The 22,198-nt window shown below is 37.3% G+C and overlaps 1 protein-coding gene across 1 annotated transcript in view; it reads left to right on the forward strand.

The window, feature by feature from the left end:
• The window catches only part of Pabir3 (PABIR family member 3), a 59,746-nt gene that overhangs the window by 16,285 nt on the left and 21,263 nt on the right, over nt 1–22,198 (forward strand). Inside the window, exons 4-8 of the mRNA XM_034486308.2 lie at nt 4,208–4,264; nt 7,131–7,174; nt 7,278–7,332; nt 9,448–9,537; nt 12,536–12,588. Coding sequence (XP_034342199.1) covers nt 4,208–4,264; nt 7,131–7,174; nt 7,278–7,332; nt 9,448–9,537; nt 12,536–12,562 — 273 coding nt within the window. The 3' untranslated portion in view covers nt 12,563–12,588. The remainder of the gene's footprint in view (nt 1–4,207; nt 4,265–7,130; nt 7,175–7,277; nt 7,333–9,447; nt 9,538–12,535; nt 12,589–22,198) is intronic.

Below are 22,198 nucleotides of genomic sequence, written 5' to 3' on the forward strand. Positions count from 1 at the left end.
ACATGGTGGTTCACAACCATCTGTAATGGGATCTGACACCCTCTTCTGGCGTGTCTGAAGACAGCAATGGTGTACACTCATATACATAAAATAAATTAGCCGGGTGGTGGTGGCGCACGCCTTTAATCCCAGCACTTGGGAGGCAGAGGCAGGCAGATTTCTGAGTTCGAGGCCAGCCTGGTCTACAGAGTGAGCTCCAGGACAGCCAGGGCTACACAGAGAAACTCTGTCTCCAAAACAAAACAAAACAAAATCTTAAAAAAAAAGATGGCTCAGGAGGTAAAACCAGGCTTAACAGTGCATGCATATAAACTCAGCAGTCAGAAAGCAGAAGATCTGATCTCTGTGAGTTCAAGGCCAGCCTGATCCCTTTAGTAAGTTTCAGGTTAGCTAGACCTACATAGTGAGAACCTATCTCCAAAAATCTGTCTCTGTCTCTCTTTCTCTGCCTCTCTGTGTGTCCCTTTGTTTCTGTGTGTCTCTCTTCCTCTATCTCTTTTTCTTACACACACACACACACACACACACATGTGCGCGTGTACACACACACACACACACAACATCAGGCCAAAAACATGGCTAGAGAAGACTGGTCCTCTGGCTAGAAACTAAGGCATGCTCAGAGGTGAGTACCTGCTCATGTTCATCCCAAAGCTAATAAAGAGATGCTGGTATAACCTGCTGCTTGCTCCAGTCCCGTATTTACTGGAGTCAATCATTTTCCTGCACTTAAAAATTTGAGTGCAGCTTATAAAACTCTCCATCATTTTAAACTCTTTTGGCATCAGCGCCTTGTCTTCTTTCCCTCCCTTCCTGGATGCACAACAGGTTCATATCCTTGCCTAAAAGATAGCTAACATTTTCAATTTTCTGTGGCATATGCTCCCAAACTCGTTAAATTACAGAGACCCAACTCAAATCAAATGCTACCTTAAGCCTTTCTCCCTGTCTCCTCCTCTGCATGTCCACTCACCTTTTTTTTAAATCCCATTCTACTTTCCTTCCATTTGACATTTACTTCTTGTCTCTTTTTGTTCTTTTTGTGTGTGTAAATGTTTTTTTGATGTGTGTATTTTTTTTTAACATTTACTTTACTTTTTAAGTGTGTGTGTCTGTGTGTAAATACCCATGGGGTTCAGAAAAACAGTGTTGAATCCCCTGGATCTGAAGTTGCAGGCAGTTGTGAACCATGTATCCTGGGTGCTAGGAACTGAACTCAAGTCCTCTGCAAGAGCAATACACACTCATAACTGCTGAGCTATCTCTCCAGTGTCTGTCTAAGTGACTTTATTTGAAGAAAATATTTGCACTAGGTAAGACTTCATTTTCTCCGTTCCAAAATAAAACAGCACAATAGGAGCAATATTTGTTTCAGATGGGGTTCTATGTGTTTCTTTGGGGTTCTGTGTGTTCCACGTTATCCTGAAACTCCATCCTCCTGCTTTAGGTTCTCAGTTGGTGTTGCAGGGGTGCATTATCATGACCAATAGTTCTTGTGGGGCTTTTTTGGGTAGTATCTGCTTCCATCATTCCTAAAGGAATCATAAGGTTAAGATCTATAGCTTATTAGCTGCTGTTTTAATCTCTTCTCTTTCCTTCCAATAAGAAACACAACTCCTTAAATATAATAAGGGCATGACGAATACTAAAATGTATGAGCTAGTCATACTTCTAGAATGGAGCCCTATGGTGAAACAGTGATGCTGATCTTCACGTGTAATTTCTATGGGAACTCAAAGAAGTTCCCTTTAAAAGAAAAAAAGCTCTTGGTGAGAAAGGATTTTTCTGTGTAGCCCTGGCTATTCTGGAACTCACTCTGTAGAACAGGCTGGCCACAGACATAAAGGTCTGCCTGCCTCTGCTTCCTGAGTGCTGGGATTAAAGGTACTCTGTGACTTAGAGTAATTTCTATGTTTTGATTTTTCAGTTCATGTATGACTCTTGTGTTGTAATTTTTACACTTTTCACTGTTCTTCCAGCTTTGGACAAAATACCACTAAGTGAAGTAATCTGCTCCTGCAAAAGTCATGTGGTAACATTTGAAAAACCTAGTAAAACATAACATCATGTCTTTCATAAAAGTATGTGTTCATTTGACACATATTCATCTTCACTCTTTTTCTTGGCCACGGTATGCCTGTGATTTTCTTTGAGCCTTCTGTTGAGCTCATCATTCCAACCCACCCCTGTCATCCCAAGACCCCCTTTTTACTTAGACTGTGGACTCTTTTTTATATCTTCCTTCCTTCACTTGAAACTTTCCCCACATATTGTTGCTACTTTTTTCTCTAACCTTTCATAGCACACAGAACTCGTTCATTTTAAAGACCTTTAAGATTTAGGAATGCTGAGAAGCCTACACTTTGTTTTCTATCTAGAACAGAGACTAAATTCCAAAAATTACAGTTCCATTTCAGCCACTTTTCATCTCATTTATTTTCTGCAAATTCCTCCCAGTATGTTTTCGATACCTTAAGCTTCCCTGTGCCTTAGACATGGACTTCTACCTGAGTTGTTTTTTCCCATTCATTGGAATACCTTCTGTACACATTAAGAAGTCCTTCCTTAGGCTGGAATGTTGGTGCAGTGGTTAAGAGCACTTGCTTCTTTTGCAGACAACTTGGATTTGATATCCAGCACCCACATCGGGGCTCGAAGCTTCTGACCTTTAAGGGCACCAGGCACACATGTGGACTCATATACACATGCATGCAAAAACACTCAGACACATAAGATAATAAAAGAAATCTAAAAACAAAAAGAATCTCTGTCTACTCTGTGAGGCTCTGGCACTTACCTGGGCTTGCTTGCTTGCTTGTTTGTTTTGTTTTTCCTAACTAGATGTTGATTTTCTCAAAGTCAGGAAGATAGCGTATTTACTAGATCCTCAGGTCCTAGCAAAGTGCTTTAACACATAATAGGTACTCATTAGCTATTTTTGAAATGCTCCACTTAATATGTTCTTAATATATGCATATACACTAAATATATGTATATTTACATATACATACATTGTCTACATACTTAATATATATCATTAATATATAATAAGCCTGGGGTATAGCTCAGTGGTAGAACACTTGCCTATCTTAGATAAAACCTTAGGCTTGATTCCCCAGCACTACAGATAAAATCAGAATGTGAAAGCCAGATATGATAAATTCAGTACCCAGCATTTCAGGAAATAACCAGGCTTGTTATCTATTCCGAGGGTAATTTAAGCTTTGTGTCCATACTTAGCTTTAAATCCCCTCATTGTTTCATTCTCCTCTTACACGGGCTTTCATAAGCTTTGAGACAAGACAAAAAAGGAGAAAGTAGCTCTGAAAAAGAGAAAGGACCTAGGCTACAAGTATCTTAGCAACGAAGAGGAAAATGTTGTAAACTACTTGAAAGTGTTTTCCTTAAGTCAACCCATATTATGAAAATTAGTTGTCATCGGCAACCTTCTAAGGTATTTGATGAAATTATTCTGTTCATGTTTTCTTTGTATGTGAGGCAGCTTGGCTGCTGATTTAATAACTGTTTGAGCTTTTTGCTCTGATAACACCTCTCAATAAGCTTTAGTGCTTGGCTAAAAGCAGCAGGAAAACTGAGGTGAAGCTGATATCCAGTGTCTTAAGAAAGGAAAGTTGGCAATAGGGCTGGATGTGGTAGTGTACTTGAGATCCCAGTATGCAGAAGTGGAGGGGCTCAGCTGTTTAAGGAGTTTGAGGCCACCCTGGTCTACATGAGACTCTGTCTCAAAAACAGATTAACTTCAGAGGTAAACAAAAAATTGTATTGATGTTTTGTCTCATGTTTCTTCTGTTAGCAATTGTAATTCTCAATATATACAGATGTCTGAATAGCACACTATTTCAGTCAAGATCCAAAATTTTATTAATTTATTTTTGGTTTTGGTTTTGGTTTTTTGAGACAGAGTTTCTCTGTGTAGTTCTAGCTATCCTGAAACTCGCTATATAAACTAAGCTGGCCTCGAACTCACAGAGATCCACTGATCCACTGCCTCTGCCTCCCAAATGCTGGCACTAAAGGCACGTGCCACTGCTGCCAAGCCCCAATTTTATTTTTGGAAACTTTGAAGTTAACAGATGCCATTGCTGCTGTACACTCAATAACTATTTTAGACACTATAACATTTACTTTATATTTTAAATTATTAAAAACATTACAGTAAATCTGACTCTTATATTTTAATTTTCAGCTGTTTCTACCTCCCCGAGGTCGTACATCTGCCAATCGGATTTTCCAAATCAAACAGGTTAGAGAATTTTCAAAATTAAGTTGTTCTTTTTAAGTTAATTTTGGGGGTGGGATTTACTTATTTATTGGGATCTGTGTGTGCATGTATGAGTGTGTGTGTGTGTGTGTGTGTGTGTGTGTGCCATGACATGTATGTGGCTGTTGGAGGACAACATGTAGAACCTGATTCTCTCCTTCCTCTATGTACTTCCTGACAATCAAACAGGTCATCATCAGGAGGCTTGAAGGCATGCATCTTCCCCCACTGTACCATCTCACCAGCCCCACTACTGCTATTATCATTATAGCTGTTTTTATAATTCTAAAAGCATACATAGCCAATTACATTTTACATTCAAAGAATGGTTTCCTAAAACAAAACAGATAAATGGCCAGGTGTAGTGACACATGCCAGAAATCTGTTCTTGTAAGATGGAAAAAGGAAGATGAGGAGTTCAGAATCATTGTCAGCCATATCATGAGTTTGAGCCACCTTGAGCTACATGGGACATTTAGAGTCCACATTATAGACCATAATCTCTAAATTTATTTATTTATTTATTTATTTATTTGCTGTTTGGATTTGAACTCAAGGTTTTATGGATGGAAAGCTTCCACTCTACCATAGAGCTATATACTTGGACCTTTTAATTCTTTTAATCACATACCATCAATAAAAACTGTGTGTATACATGTCCACAAAGTGCATATAAACCATGTTTATTTATACATTTTTTTTTTGGTTTTTTGAGACAGGGTTTCTCTGTATAGCCTTGGCTGTCCTGAAACTCACTCTGTAGACCAGGCTGGCCTTGAACTCAGAAATCTGCCTGCCTCTGCCTCCTAAGTGCTGGGCTTAAAGGTGTGCGCCACCACTGCCTGGCAAATTTATTTATTTTGGTTTTTCGAGACAGGGTTTCTCTGTGTAGCCTTGGCTGTCCACCACTGCCCGGATATTTATACATTTTTGATATATACCACTGTGCTAGTACATTGTATGAATCATGGACTATATACAAAATAGGTCGTGCATGCCTGTAATTCCAATGTTCAGAAGCAGAGACAGGAAGGTTCAAGGCCAGCCTAAGAAACAAATAATAAGTTCAAGGCCACCCTGACCTACAAGAGACTTTGTGTCACTATGTTTCCCCTATCCCCAAAAGAGAAATACTAAAGAATACAATAAACAAGAAATGGTGTTTTTAGAAATTCTTAAATATTATTAATAATAGCTCAGTACTGATAGTAAATGTGAATTTTTATTTATAATGTTCTAGCATTTTGCTTCAACTTTACATTACTAGCACTTATTTTCTACCCAAGGTTTATTTGTAGGATTTTTTTCAACTTGAAATGGGGCCTCACTGTGCTGCCTTAAGCTGGTCTTAAACTCCTAGGCTTGGGTGATCTACCCATGTCAGTCTCCCTATAGTAGCAGGTACCTCACACATGCTAAGCATGCACTCTGCCACTGAACTGTGTACCTTGTTCCATTTTAACCATTTTTAAGAATACAGTTAATAGTATTAAGTACATTCACAATGTTAGACAACCGTTTCTGCTTCTAGGACTTTCTTATCATGCCCCAAAGAAATTGTGTATCTATTTAAACAAGTCTTATAGTCTCAAAAGCACCCCAGTCCAAGCTTGTAAGCTCCATTTTATTTTTCTCGCTTTATAAATTTTGACTAGTCTAGGTTCTGTATATAAATGGAATCATAAAGTATTTGTCCTTGCTCTTTCTACTTAAGCATAATGTTTTCAAGATTTGTCCATGTCACAGCATATAACAGAACTTTCTTTTGCAGTACCGATAGTTGAATCCCAGGCTCTCGTACATGCCAAGCAAGCACTCTACCACCGAACTTCATATCTAAGCCATACCTTAAGTTTTATATATAGCTGAATAATATTATTTTGTATGGGCATAGCACACTTTGAGTCTCATCTGCTTGAAGAACACTTGGTTGGTAACCTCTGAATGAATGGTGCTGTTATGGATGTTGATGTAAAAATATTTTAGTTTTGATTTCTATCTCTTTTGGGACTTTTCTACAGAATCTGTACCATTTTCATTACCGCCAACAGTATTCAAAGGTTATAGTTTCTTCACAATTTCACTAATACTTCTTACCTCTTTGTCAAATATTCTAAACGCCCCTCTTACAATTTTATGCAAATGGAATCCTTTCCTCAGTTAGGTAATGGATGTTTTAAATTTTTATTACATTACTTAATCAATTAATTTATTTATTATACTTGTAGTTATATTATGGGGCATTATGGGGTGCAAAAGTGTGGAGGTCAAAGGACAACTTTGGGGAGCTGGTTCTCTCTTTCCATCATATGAGTCTTTGGGATAAAACTAAGTCACCAGGCTTTATGGTAAGTACCTTTACCACTGAGCAATCTCACCAGCCCTGTAATACATATTTTGAATCCCAAGAGTTTGATTCAAATCATCTATGAGTCCCATCATTTTCTTAAACAAATTCATACTGCTAGGCATTTAGAATGCTCTAAACTAAGACCATCATAGATAGTACTAGTAGTAGAGAAAATCATGTAATGGTCAATGTTGGTGTTCTCCTTGACGGCTGCAAGGTACAGAGTTTCTCATCCCGTCAGTTTCTGTGCATTTGGTATGCTACATTCCATAAGTAGTAGACTACTGTTATGGTAATTTGGAGGGTAACAGATAGTAGAGAGCCAGACACTTGTGTAGAGATTCACAAAATTTATATGAAACAATGTAGCTCTTCCATAGCCTGGACAATAACAATAAAGTATATCTTAGTGAAAATTTGAAATTCCCAACCAAAATACAGTGTAATAGAATAGTAGTAAATAGGTAATTGGTTTATCATTCTTTCCCTCCCTTCTAGGAAGAAGGGATGAATATAGCAATCAGAGAAGCAATGCATGAACGGTGAGCACTATACTTTGAGTTACTATTTCCATCATTTGCATATTCAGTTTCAACTTTTCCTTCAGATGGGCTGACTATAGTATTAATTTCTTTTCTTCTTCAGGGACATGCATACTGCAATGCAGATAAGTCAGAGTTGGGAAGAATGTCTAAATCTGGTACAGTATTCACATTATAATTTTGTAGAACATTTCCATTTTCACAACACAATGTTGTGTTAACAGCACCCACATGGCAGCACGAAACCTCCCATGACTGCAGTCCAGTGGCTTTGTCACCATCTTCTGACCTCTCTGGGTTCCTGCACACATGTGATGCACAGAAACTAACTCAGGCTCCCACATAGACACACCATTTTTTAAAGGATATTTAAAAAAACAGTTTATGGTCTTACCCATAAAACTAAATGTCATTATGTGAAAGAGGGGTTGAAATAATGTAGGTTTCTGACCCTAAACTATAAATGTAGCTGGGATTGTAAAGTGCCGATATAGATACAATCAACAGTGGAAACACACAGTAGGAGGGAGGAAGGGAGGCAGGTAGTGAAGGAGGGAGGAAAGAGAGAAAGAGAGAGATCCAAGGACAGCTAAATACACAGAAGACACAGAAGAGATCCAGAGACAGAGACACACAGAGAGACAGAGATAGAGAGGAGACAGACATTGAGAAATGGAGACACAAAGACAGAAAGACACAGAGAGGGACAGAGACAGAGAGATATTAACTGAGGTTGATTCTGTTGTGGACCAGTGGACCAACTTGCTCTCTGTTCTGGCTAACCTAAGAGAAGTTTAGTTGTTGCCAGCACTGGGTAGGTAAAGACAGGAGGATCAGAAGTTCAAGGTTATTCTTGACTAAGTTTGAAGCTAGCCTAGATACATGAGACTCTATTTTGTTCAGAAACTATAGATTAGAGAGTTGAGGGGTTGATTTACTAGGCTTTATCCAATCATTTAGAATATTCCCACTAATATTTTGACATACAGCCTTTAATTTAAACATTTAGGCTATAGATATATCCCCACTTTATGTTTTTAAATGTCTGTAAACATGGTTACTTAGTTGTGATTGTCACATGACTTTTACTCTTCTTTTCTGTGAACATCTGTGACAAAACAAGAGTTAAACTGAAATTTGAATAGGAGAGATTCTGGCTAATGTCAACTTCCAGATTTGGGAGTCAGGAGATGAGGAAATATGTTGTTGGCAGAAGACATCTTCTTTTCCATTCAAAGATGCCTCAGATGGGCACCTGGCCCTCATTTCTGAGTAGCCTTTGAAGACAGAATGAGTTGTGTGTTGTTGAGAGCTAGGTCATATAGTATAATCAGACTTTCAGGGGGAAAAGTAGCTACTGTGTGAGAAAAATGATAACAAATAAGAATCAAGGTTTTTTTTTTAAGCTAAAAGGAAGAGCAACATGTAAGTGGGTCAGATAAGTCAAAGACAAGAAATAATAATGTAGAGCACTGTGGTCCCTGACCATCACTGCCATCTCCGTAGAGCTACAAGGAAAAGACAGCCTGTCCTTATGTACCTTGACCTTACCTAACTGAGCTCTGTGGAAACTGAAAATAAAACAAAGCAAAAAAAAAAAAAAAAAAAAAAAAAAAAACCAAAACAAACCGAAACAAAAAGTCTTGGTCCTTCCCAGGCTTCACAATAATTCAGTTTAATTCTGTTAGAGTTTTTTAATGGAACACATTCTAATTAATTCAGGTGTTGGAACAAATGAATAAGAGAACCTGAATGTTGGGAGTGGAGAGTGGAAGAGAACACATAGTGTACAAGTATAACTTTACCCTAGTTTTGGAAAAAAATATATTTTAAAATCCTGAGTTATGGGAGTAATTCTTTGCAGGAAAGGACCAAAGACAATTTAGCTAGAACTAAGAAATAAGTGAAATATTAGGCATAAATATGTCTATTACCTTATAGTTTTTCAATAGTATAGCGATAGGTACAACCATTAGGAAAACATTAATTTAAAGCCTGAGTATATTGTATATATTGCTCAATACTGACTATTCACAATGCCTTTCTGGGGCACTAGGTGAGCGCCACATAGTTCTCTCTTCCAAAAGGTCAAGAGTGCCATTGCTTTATCTACATGATTCTTGGGCCCCCCATTTGCTTCATAGCAAGACAGCCTCACAGTAGTACTGTGATCCTGTACAAGTACTCCCCTGTTCATCCATAGCTATTGGTCCTTAGTACTTGATCAGTATGCAGCTAGTGCTACAACTGTACACTTCTTTCCCTTTACACAGAATGATGACAGCAACACCATGAAGTCATCCACTACAAGAAACAACAATCCAGTTTCCTCAGTGGCTTCTCTCACCAGAAAACTTGGCAAGGTAAGAAAGGAGTGCCTAAAAGTCTATGTTTCTTGCAATGTTGAGGTATTTTAATAGACACCCACTCAAATCTTTAGGGGAGTATATTTGGCTATTATATAATCTGAGTCTTTGTGATGTTTTCCTGGTGAGAACTGCCTGTAATCTCAGAAAACTGCTTGTAAATTTGAAAAGCTGAAGCCCGAGAATCTCAAGTGTGAGGCCACCTTGGGTTACATAGTGAGACTGTTTCAAAAACAAACATAAAACAACTCATGAAATAGTTTAACTTTCTTTTTCATTTCTTAAACATGTTATGTTACATGCAACCAACTAAATTCAGCAGCTTTTTTTTTTTTTTTTTGGTTTTTCAAGACAGGGTTTCTCTGTGTAGCCCTGGCTGTCCTGGAACTCACTTTGTAGACTAGGCTGGCCTCAAACTCAGAAATTCGCCTGCCTCTGCCTCCCAAGTGCTGAGATTAAAGGCATGTGCCACCACCGCCCGTCATTCAGCAGCTTTTAAATGTATAAATAAATTAATTTTGGAATAATGTACATTTCTGTAACTAGAGCAGTTTTCATGCTAATTTGTTGCAGGATATTTGATCACAGTGTGAACCCCAGGATTGTGTTATTCACTGAAAAAAAAAAAACTTTTTCTAATTGTGGTGTGGCTCAGCCCTTAACACACATCTCTAACCCCTCTGGTTGGAATACAGACACATGTTTAGTACACACCTTTAATCCCAAACAATGAAGGTAAAGTTAGTTTGTAGAAGGAAGCACTATTGTTTGAAAGTGCTATATAATTGGATGACAGACCAAGTGATGAATCAAGGAAAGATTTGACAGAATATGATATGCCCTACTCTCACGAGAAGAGAAAGGAAAGGAAAGCTACATGAGGGTCAGTATAGAGAGGAGGAGGCAGGCAGTTTTACTGGGAAAGTTGTACAGAGACAGGTGTGTGTGTGTGTGTGTGTGTGAGAGAGAGAGAGAGAGAGAGAGAGAGAGAGAGAGAGAGAGAGAGAGAGAGAGAGAGAGAGAGAGAGAGAACAAGCTAGACACATGTGAAAACAGAACAAGGCAGAGAATGAGAAGGAGACAGAAGATTAGAACAGATTGCTAGAGTTAGTTTGAGGCCAAATGGAGCAATTCAGTCAGAAGGTGAGAGAATCCAGATTCAATTAGTCATCTTGGAAAGGAGTTTTAGCCAGAACACCTGTGCTGACAAACCAGCCAGAGATCAGAAAGAGCTAGAAAGGTGAGTTTATTCAGTAATAAGTCTCAGAGGCTGAAAACATTCTAGGCCTAGATAAGACTGTACAGAGGCTAGAAGCTTCCAGGACTAGGCCTAAGGTTAGCAGACTAAGGCAGTAAGCCTCTGAGATGACAATTACATCAGGAGAATAAAAGTTTCTTTATATAAATTCCCTTGGGATGTTTTGTGTTCAGTCTTCTTCCATCATGCCTGCATGCCCTAGGAAGCCACTGACTTGTTTTCTGAGAAAAATATTGATTTTAAAATGTCTATTATAATTTGGTTTTAACAGTGATTTTTCTCCATCCTTACAAATGTGTGGGAATTACAGTTGTTTGCCTTCAAGCCCCATTCACAGGTCCATGTGATAATTTTAGCATTTTTGTTATTGTTTTTGTTTGTTTATTCAAAGTCTTTCTCTTTAGACTGGACTTGAACTTGTGATCCTCCAGCCTCAGTCTCCCAAGTGCTGACTCATATATGGCCATTTCTTTTTCTCTCTCTTTTGCAATGTTTTTATTTTTCTGTTTCTTCCTTTCTTTTCTCTCTCTCTCTCTCTCTCTCTCTCTCTCTCTCTCTCTCTCTCTCCTTCCTTTCTTTCTTAGAGCTGGAACTCAGGGTCTTGTGCATACTAGTCCAGCAATCTACCAGTAAGCTATACCCCTGGCCTTCGTTTTACTTTTTATTTTGAGACAGTATGTTGATAAGTTACCCAGAGTGGCCTTGAACTCACTGTGTATGTCCCACTGGCCTTTAATTTGTCATCTCCTTGGCTTGACCTCCTGAATAGTTAAGATGACAATAGCTAAGTGACAATGACAATGTTCAATTTAAGTTTATGTTGTCTGAAAATAGTAAATTACTTGTAAAGTAAATTTCTTTTGCAATGCTGGGGATAAAACTCAGGCTAGCAGGCAGGGCAAGCACTCTGTCACTGAATTTACCTCTGGCCCCCAAGTATTTCAGTGACTTAAAAGAAAGTACAGCTCAAAGTTCTGTACAAACAAGTCATTTCTCTTTAGTTAAATTAAAATATCATTTGTTTTCATTTATCATTTCAATTATACTTGAGGAAGCATCAAGTAACCAACAATATTCGAAGAATTCAGCAATTTCTTAACCCTGGTTTGACTATAGGTCTTTCTCTAACCGAATTTGAACTTGTTCTTAAGCATCAGGTATTAATAGCTCATATAGAGAGCTACCACTGCCCGGCATCAATAGCTCTTTATTCATTTACTTTTTCAATGGGATCTCATATAGTTCAGGCTGCCATCAAGCTCAATAGGTAGTGAGGAAAACCTTTAATTTCTGATCACCCAACCTCCACCTCCTAAATACTGGAATTATAGGCATGTACCACCATATCTAGTTTATACAGTGCCAGGGATCAAAGCTGGAACATTTACCATGCTGGCTAAACACTCTACCAACTCACCCATACCCCTAGCTTTCTGAAGCACTTGCAAGAAAAATCCCTGGGCATCTGTAGCTTAGTGGTAGTACTCTGAAGTAGTTGCCTATCATGCACAAAACCATGGGTTCAATCACTGGAACTGCAAGAAGTTTTTCATCTTTGTTTTCTATCTTATTTCATATTAATGTTTAGAGAAAGGCAACACAAATATGTGATATTGTATAATATACTATACATAGTTCTCATTAGTATATAGATTTAATTGTTTATAATGAATTGATTGATTTTGTTTAAAAGTTTTTTTGTAATAATTATGATAGTTTTATTGGTTTTATTTTTAGAAATCACACGACCGTCAGACCTTTTAGATCAAGTATCCTGGAAACATCAAAAAGTAATGGTACCTTTACATTCTGGCAGATATAATTTTAAAATATGCTGTAAAATTAGCTAATATTAAATATTATTCATTTTTTGTTTTTATTTGGTTATTGTTTTTGTTCTTTTAGACTCTGGGTGGCCTGGAACTTATTGTGTAGACTAGGCTGGCATGAGACTCATGGAGATCCACCTGCCTTTGCCTCCCAAATGCTGGAATTAAAACCCACCACACCTGGCTAAAAACTTACTTACTTACTTAATTTATTTATTTTAAATGCTTAATTTTGAGGAGGTTCATACATGAATACTGTATTTACATACTTTCCATCCATCCCCTTCATTATGTGTATGCATATATATATACACATAATGTATATAGATACATTATGTATATACATTATGTATATACACAGATATATATATATCTGTGGCTGGGTATATGCATGTGACTTCAGCTGTCCTGAAGGCAAGAAGAAAATGTCAGATATCTTGGTGCTGGAGTAACAGGTGGTTGTGAGCTACCTGGTGTGGGTTTAAGAGCTCTTAGAAAGTTGAAGTCATTTGTATATTTAAAAGTATGGGCCTGGGAAATGTAGATAATTTGGTGAAGTACCTGCCTAGTATGCAAGCAAGCTGAGTTCAATTCCTATCACTTCATAAACTAAATATGATAGTGCATGCCTGGGGTCCCAGCATAATGGAAGTAGAGGCAAAAAGATCAGAAGTTTAAGGTCATCTTTGGCTACATAGAGACTTTCAGGCAATCCTGGGCTACAGATTAAATAAATAAATAAATAAATAAATAAATAAATAAATAGGTTAGGGCTCAGAAGTGAAGTGCTTCTTAGTATGCTTATGGCTCAAATTTAATTAAATAAACAAACCAATAGTTAAATTAGAGGTGATTTATTGCATTGGAGTTATTTTCCTTTTGCTACAGTTATACAGAAAACATTTATTACATGATGACATTTTCTTAGAATATATTAGTTAAATTTTTTCTTTGGGTTTGATAGTGCAGCTGAGTTGTAGAATTCTGGCCTGGCATGCATGAGACCCTGGGTTCAATCCTTGGCACTGCCTACAACTTTTCTCATTCAATTTTGGCATTAAAACCTTGGTCTCTTCCCAGTAACATGTCCCCCCCCCACACACACACACACATCTTATATCTGGGTTTCAGCTATCTAGAAAACAGCTGCCTTATTTGTTTCTGTATCCCTAAGGCAATTCCAAAGAGAGTTCTCTGTATGCGGAGTTCTCTGTATGCCACATAGTCTGTATGTTGTCAGACTCTCCGAGGCATATCCTATACAAATTTGATAAAAATTTATTCGATCATTAGTGATCAGACTCAAGAGCAGGTAAGTTGAAATCTAATCTCATTCAAGCATTTTGGAATATTAACATTCACCTGGAAAACAACCTCTGTCATATTTGGAGCCCATTAACACAAATGAAATGCAAAGAATGATGGTATAAAAGTAAAAAAGAAGATTCTGGTCAGGAAAACTGCTCAAAAGATTGAGGACTCTGGATAGTTCGGGAATATGAAATAAAGATTAGTCTCTCAAGTGTGTGTGATGAGGAGTAATTTAGTCCTGTAGGATAATCAGGAGTTGATAAGGCTTCAATTGGCCAGTCCAAGACATTTGAAGATGCCAGACAGCTGTAAAATACTACTTTTAAACCAATACTAGGATTGTCAAAGCATATTTCAAATTTTCTTTTATGAGAAATGCATTTTTATTTTGCACATTTTAATTTTAAGGGAAAAGGGGAAAATGAGTCATTTTTTCCTGTAGCAGTCTAAGTATCACCCAGCATGGAACAGGGTGCATTGTGCAAGCTGCGCTTTTACTATAAGACTCTCTCTCTTTTTTACTTTTACTAGTGAATCTGTCTCTTGGGCACTTTTGTTGTTGTATTGCTGAGAACTGAACTCAGGGCCTTTCACATGCTAGGCACATATTCTATCATGGAACTACCCCTCCAGGCCTTCTTGGGTCATTTTTAAATGGTAGCCCTAATCGTTTATCATTCACATATACTCTACTTGAGTATCAGTTTTTGCTCATGGGAAGATAGTATTATAAGAATGTAAACTGCAAGCATTATTACTTACATCAAGGTAATGACTGTAGCTATTCTGCCTTTACATATATACAACTAGAATTAAACCCAGGGCCTCAGCTCTACCAGGCAAGCATTCTGCCACAGTTAGATCCCCAGCCTAGCACTGCTGGGTTTTCACAGGCAAATGTTTCTGGTTAGTATTTTGAAATGTGTTTATACAGTTAATTGCATGTTGTAAGAGAATTTATCTATTTAGCTACAAACATATGTTTATAACTAAGATGTTTACAAAATATGTTTAGAAAAATAAAGCTAAGTATAGTGATACGTGTTTATAATTCCAGCACTCAGGAGGGTAAAGTCAGAAGATTGCTTGGCCTACAGACTAAATTCAGGCTAGATTGGGCTACACAGTGAGACCCAGTCTCAAAATAGATATAGATAGATAGATAGATAGATAGATAGATAGATAGATGATAGATAGATGATAGATAGATAGATAGATAGATAGATAGATAGATAGATAAAAGATAAAAAGTCACCTTATGGAATTTGGTTAATACTAAAAACAGTAGTTTCTTAAAGACAATTCACTTTATTCTAATTAACTCACAAATAGAAAACATACAGCTAGTTTAAGGCAGCCACTCAAAACACTTGCCCAGTCCCAAACTCTACACATACAGTTAAAATGGCCATTCTGAAGCAATGGAGTTGTGCTTTAGAATTTACCTTTTCACTATCAAGTATCCACTAGGAAAAAAAAAGCTATGATGGAGGTGAAACTTTAAAAAAAACTAGCTTCATATCCACTTTCATAATTCACATATCCAGAGCTCACAGGTTTGATTCCTGTGTGTTCCCTTAACTTCACTGCAGTAATACTTTGTGTTTTTTCCAAATAAACTTGATGCTAAAGATCTAGTCATACATCTTGCAGGCACGAATACCTAGAAAATGTTTCACTTTCATTTTTTGTTTGTTTGTTTGAGGCAAGGTCTCGTGTAGCCCAGGCTAGCCTTCATGATCCTCCTGCCTCTACCTCCCAGTTGCTGTGATTACAGGTATGTTCCAACATACTCATGCTACTGCTTGATCTTGCTTGTTTTATTTGCTTTGTGTGAATTTGTGTTTTTTTGTGTTTTTGCACCTGCTAGGCAGTAACTCTATGAATGAGCCAGATTCTCGGTGCCTTCATTTGGTTTAAGAACTGAGATCTGGATTTACTTATAGGAACAAATCAATGAAATTATTAAATATACAAGGCTATAGATTTTAATGAAGTGTAATTGTTCAATTAACCACCAATATGATATTAAATAAAGGAATATGATATTAAAATTGCATGCTTAGATCTGGAAGTGCAGCCCAGTGGTAAAGCACTTGCCTAGCATGCCTGAGGACCTGTGTTTGATCTCCAGTACTGTAAAAAAGGTTCTTAATGTCCATACCTGTTTTAAATAATGCTTTCAGTAATTGCTAGTTTCCACACAGGAAGGAAATGTCATCTATCAAAGCAATTATGGAAATCAATGCACTTAGTTGTCCCCACATCCAAGGATTGCTTATTTTGCACAGGAATCCTTGGGTGTTTAATTTGTTGGGAAGGTGTAAATAGAGAAACAGCAAGATGAATAAAAGCTAATTGAATAGAAAGAAAATCATAAGTAATTGGGGCTTCACTGAATTTGTGTTCAACTGATGAGCCCTGATCAACTTTACATTCTAATTAAGTGTGGGGGAAAAGAAAATGTCAACAAATTGTAGCCTCTTACATTTTTATGAATTTTCTTCTGCTTATCTTCATGACTATTGCCTGACTTGATTAAATACAGGTTTATTATATTAGGATTTTTTGAAGCAAACACAAAACAAAAACCAAAAGAACCCCTCATATTTACAGGTGTTCATTAATGGTTTTGTATTTTTTTAAGCCTCAATTATTTTTAAAAAATCTTAATGATTTCTAAATAGGAAAAACATCAAGTTAAAAAATTTTAAATCTAAAGTAAATGCTTAGTTCCAGGACAGCCAGAGCTACGCAGAGAAACCCTGTCTCGAAAAACCAAAAGAAAGAAAGAAAGAAAGAAAGAAAATGCTTTGAGTAACTTGAAGACAATATTAGCATTTTGAATAGTAGAAACGTACCACCATGAAATGAAGCTGAGAATTTGTTTAAATTGCCCTAGCAGATGAAATAGAACATTGCTTAAAACATTAATGAAACATGCTTTACCTTCAAATATAATCGAATGATGAAAATCTGATGTAGGCCTGAGAAAATGATTGTGCTGTTGTTTTTGTTTGTTCATTGTTATTTGAGACACCGTCTCACTGTGTTGTGATGACCTTGAACTCACAGTGATCCACCTCTCAGCTGTTGAGATTTAAAAAACAGTGGCCCTGATACATATGAGTATGTTCATCTGTGATGCAGCTGAATTTGGAAACTTTGAATCAAGGGTTTTGCACAAACTAGGCAAGTGCTGTACCACTGAACTATAGTTCCAGCCCTTCGATTGAGTACGTATGAGATATGAGACATGATAGTCCCCTGAAATGAGACAGGACTTTATAAATTGGTGGAGGACAAGTGAACTAAAACATTTTCTTTGTTATTCAACTTCATTGCTTGCCATATTTTTCATGCACCAGTTAAGAACGTATGAGGGGATCTTCAAGGAAAGAGGTCTGCTTGCCATGGCATTTCTTCCTGAAGACGTGGGGAATAGCAAATATAAAGGTTCGCCCATACCATTGGCCATTTAGCCCCAAAGAATTTTATACTATAAAGGATGATAAGTCCAAGTATAAAGACAAATGATGAAGGTAAATAATGGGGACTGACAAGCCAAGCATTTTACCTGTAATCCTAGTTCTTGGGAAATGAAGGCAAGAATATTAAGAATTCAAGACCCTTATAAGACCATATAATAAGTTTAAGGCCAGTCTAGACTACATGAGATCCTGTTTCATAACACACAGATAGGACACAAGGACAACCTGGCTAAAGCATCTGTCATCCCATTGAATGCAAGGGCTTATCCAAACAAGCTGGCTACCAAGGTGTGTATACTCTTCCTTCCTCACTTCTATATGTCATTACTGAAATGATGTGCTTGGATAAAGAGTATGACATTCCCCTACAGAGGAGGATATGGTCTTTAATCATGGGTATGCAAGCAGCTGTGCTCTCCTGCTAGAATTTCCACACAAATTCTACACACACACACACACACACACACACACACACACACACACCACACACACACACACACACACACACACACAGGGGTGCGGGGAGAAAGAGAGACAGAGACTAAGAAATACACAGAGAGACACAGAGCCCAAAATGATAGGCTATGAGACCACTACTGAGTTAAATAACTTGTATTACCAGCAAATAAATACCTCAATCACTTTTTTCCACCTCAGGCTAATAACTGTAGTTGTTCTGTTTCTTTGGGGGGTTTGGCTTAATTCTTTGGTCTTTTGAAGCTGAGTTTGCTATGTAGCCTTGAACTCTTGATTCTCTCATCTTAGCCTAAGTACTGGGAACATAATCTTGTGACACATAGCCAGCCAGAATGCCACAACTCATTGTGATATGCTAAGAATCAAAGAAAACATGGTGTTTCATTCTCTCTTGAGTCTGTACATTGCAAATATTTATGTCTTCTCCCTTTGCCATCCTCCTCTCATTCTTTATTTTTTTTAATTAAAAAAAATTTTTTTTGAGACAGGGTCTCATGTTGCCAAGACTGGTCCTAAACTCACTATGTGGTTGAGGCTCACCTTGACTTCCCTGTCCCTCCTCCCTGCACCTTCTCACAGATTAGGATTACTTAGCTTCCATTCTTTTTTTAAATATAATTATTTTTAGTTTCTAGATTATAGTTTGATTACATTTCTCCCCCAAGTTCATTTCTCACCCAAACTCTCCCATATAGCCCTCCCTATTCTCCTTCAGATTAATGGCTTCTTTTTTTAAACTACTGTTTATTACACACACACACACACTTGCCTAAATAATATATTCCATATATATATGGAATATATATATATATATATATATATATATATATATATATATACACACACACACACCAGTGGGCACTAGATAACTAGTTGTGTTCTTCCCTGACTTCTCCCCTTGCCAGATTTACTAAATTCCCTGTAGTTCTTTGTGTAGAGTTGAAGCCTCATGAGTTTTTCTCCACTCAGTTTGGAATATTCATTGATACCCCACTGGGTAGTCAGGCTGGTGAAACTGTATAGGTGTAGCTTCTGATATTACTAGGAGATACAATATCATAGTAAACTTCCAATCCTGGTTCTTACAATTTTGCTGCCCCATAGGAAACATGTAGGTCCTTATGCTCCAAGATAAGCTTTAGAGAAACGAGGATTATTAAACACACAGGGTTGACCCTTTGAGGGAAGAGATGTGTAACTTGTTTTCTGCTCAAAAGGCTGGGAGCAGACATGCTTAATAGCCTGGTGACATTTGTGCTACTTGTTGGGCCACATGGGATCTCCCTGCAACCCCAGATCCTTATGCTGAACCTATCATTATGGAAGATATCGCTTGTACTTTACAAAGCATTTCATGTAGTCATGTCTTAAGCTTTGTTGTTGTGTGCATGGGGTTACATGAAACTTTTTTGCCCCAAATTTTGATGTGCTCAACTATGCCTAAAATAAGATACTCAAGGTCAAGACTCTCAAAGTTTGAACCAACATCAGCAACTGAGTCCTACATTCTTGCCCACCACAGATCAACACTCCGCTAACTGGTAGTATTTGCAAAAACTCCAAACTCTCCCCTCTTCCACAATGGCCCATTCTCCTTTTCCCTCTAAAAACATTTAGAACTTAAATGTTTAAAATTCAAACAAGGATATGTTTTGTAAATTGTGTGAAATTTATTTTTTATTTTTCATTTATTTTCTCCTATTGCTTCAAATGTTTTTTTTAGTAACTTTTGCTAATTTCTGTCAAATTTTATTTTACTTTCGCTTTCTGCATATTAACTTTTCCATCTCCATTTACCTCCATCTTCACTAATGACGTCATTGTGTTACTGATTCCCCCTCTGTTTGGTCTATTTCCATCGATTTTCTATTCTATTCATTTGGTGGGGAGAGGCTAATTTGGAATATGCCAGGGAAAAGTAGATCTTAATTGGTTCTAGTTCCTCAACACCAATGGCACAGTGTTTTACCTTCCATTCTTTAAGTGATTTTTTTGTGTTGTTGTTGATTTTCACATTACAGCAATTGTAATTTTTTCATGATGTTTTGTTTTTTATGTTTTAAAATTGTACTAAAGCTGTATTTTGCCATCTTAACTCAAATCTTCGTCATTTCAAGAACTGTCACATTAGCTTTTCACAGTGACATGTCCCTACAGATAGTTCGACAATGCACTAGAAGCTAGTTCTCTGAAAATCATGCAAGAGAGGGGGACAAGAAGATAATAAAGGGGATGGATGTTATCAAAGTACACTTCACACATGCATGAAAATGTTACAATAAAACCCATTATTTTATGCAGTTAATACACACAAGTAAAAAAGTCTAAAACAGGATGGGAATGTAGCTCAGGCTAACCCTACATACTTCAAAGCATAACGTTTAAGCCCAATATATGTATTTAATTACATTCTTATCTTACTCATGACATTATAAATGGACAGCAGTCTTTATTTACTTGAGTAACTCATTGAGATTAAACAAAACTCACTTTATTAATAAGTTGAATTGCTGGATCAGAAAAAAAAGCAGAGTTCTTAAAAATTTTATGATTGCAAGCCAGGCATAGTGGTGCATACCTGGGATCCCAATACTTGGGAGCTAGACACAGGAAGATCAGAAGTCAAACTCATCCTTGGCTGTGTATAAAGTTTGGGATAGCCTAAGCTACCTGAAACCCTGCCTCAAAACAAGAACAAACTTTATGATAATTAAATCAACCAAAGGAGCAATTTTAAGTATTTTCAACAAATACTGATGACTTTCTGGGAATAATTTTTATACTAAAAATTGTATAATATACAAAGAAGCTTGAGATACAATCCCTATCTTCAGGCAAGAAGAATCAATTATTAAGGAATAAGGCAATCTATAATAACATAACCTCAAAGACATGAATGGAAAAAAAATCTCTTTATACATTAAAGGCAGCATGAAAGGGAAATATGAGAGTCCAGCATGTGCTTCCCTGTAATCCTAGCACTCAAGAGACTAAAGCAGTCATGTTGCAAGTTCAAGGCCAGCCTGGGCTATAGAGTGAGATCCAGTCTTGAAAACAAACAAAAATGAAGAGAGGGAGGAGAAGGGGAAAGATGGTGATATAACTCATTTCTCAAAAGCTAGACTAGTTTGCAGAGACTTTGCAGGGGCCTGTAGGAGGGTGCAAGTTATTAGATTATTGAACTCAGAAGCTCTTTAGAATCTAACTTTTTGTTTATATAGTTTTCAGTCAGAGTTCCACCATCCTCCTGCCTCCAGATACTCTTAAAATGGAAGGACTTTGGAAGTGTTTTTAATCAATCTCTCAATAAAGTAATTTTTGTAAAAAATTCCTGGCAGATGCCTAGAATTCAGTGGTCCAGAGGGTGAAGCAGGAGGATCGAGAGTTCCAGGCCAGCCTAAGAAACATAGAAAAGTCCTAAGTTTAAGAAAACCAAAACCAAGCCACAGCAGTGACACATGCTGAAATCCCAGCACTCCAGAGGAGGGCGAAGGATGAGGACTTTCCTCATTTCATAGCAAGTTTAAGGCTAGCCTGGGCTATGTGAGGCTATCTTCAAAAAAAAAGCAACAAAATAAACAAAAACAAAAGGAAAGCCAAACCAAACAACAACAAAAATCTAATGGATTCCAGAAAGCTCTTCTTTCAGCCACAGTTTGAAATCTTCTTATGAGGTAGCTGTCACAACCCTCACAATGAGAAAATCTCCTATCTTAAAAACTAAGGATGGGTGTAGGTTTCGCATTTTGGCTGGGTGGCTTGTTTCATTGGCTCCTTGGTGCCAAGGTAAATCAAGTAAGCTACTAAAAGCACACGCGTTAGGATTCTAATCTGCATTAATCTTTGTTCCTGCTCCTTGAATTATTAGTACTCCCACAACAGGCTATATTTAATCTCATCGCCTAAATGAAAAATTGTAATTCACCTAGAAGCAACTATATATAAATGCATGATGAAAATGCATCTATGGTATTGGATATCTATGGGGGAAACTAATTATGATTCCCCTCAAGTGTTTTAAATTACTTTAGAATCTTAAAAGTTGTGCTTGAAAATTCTATTATGTAGATAAATTTTGTTGTCAGATAGTTGAAATTGTGCATTTAGAAAAGACCAGGAAACCATATGAATTCCCCCAAAAGACAGCTTATTTCCTTGATCGTCTATGATGTAAAACAAAGCCAGGCATTGATAGTACAGACCTGTAAGCCCAGCCCTGTGGAGGCTGAGGCAGGAAACTGTTCAAGATCAAAGATTAGCTTGCCCTACACAATGAGTCCTGGTCACCATAG

The sequence above is a fragment of the Arvicanthis niloticus genome, chromosome X, assembly GCF_011762505.2.
Source record: "Arvicanthis niloticus isolate mArvNil1 chromosome X, mArvNil1.pat.X, whole genome shotgun sequence".
NCBI classification, from domain to species: Eukaryota; Metazoa; Chordata; class Mammalia; order Rodentia; family Muridae; genus Arvicanthis; species Arvicanthis niloticus.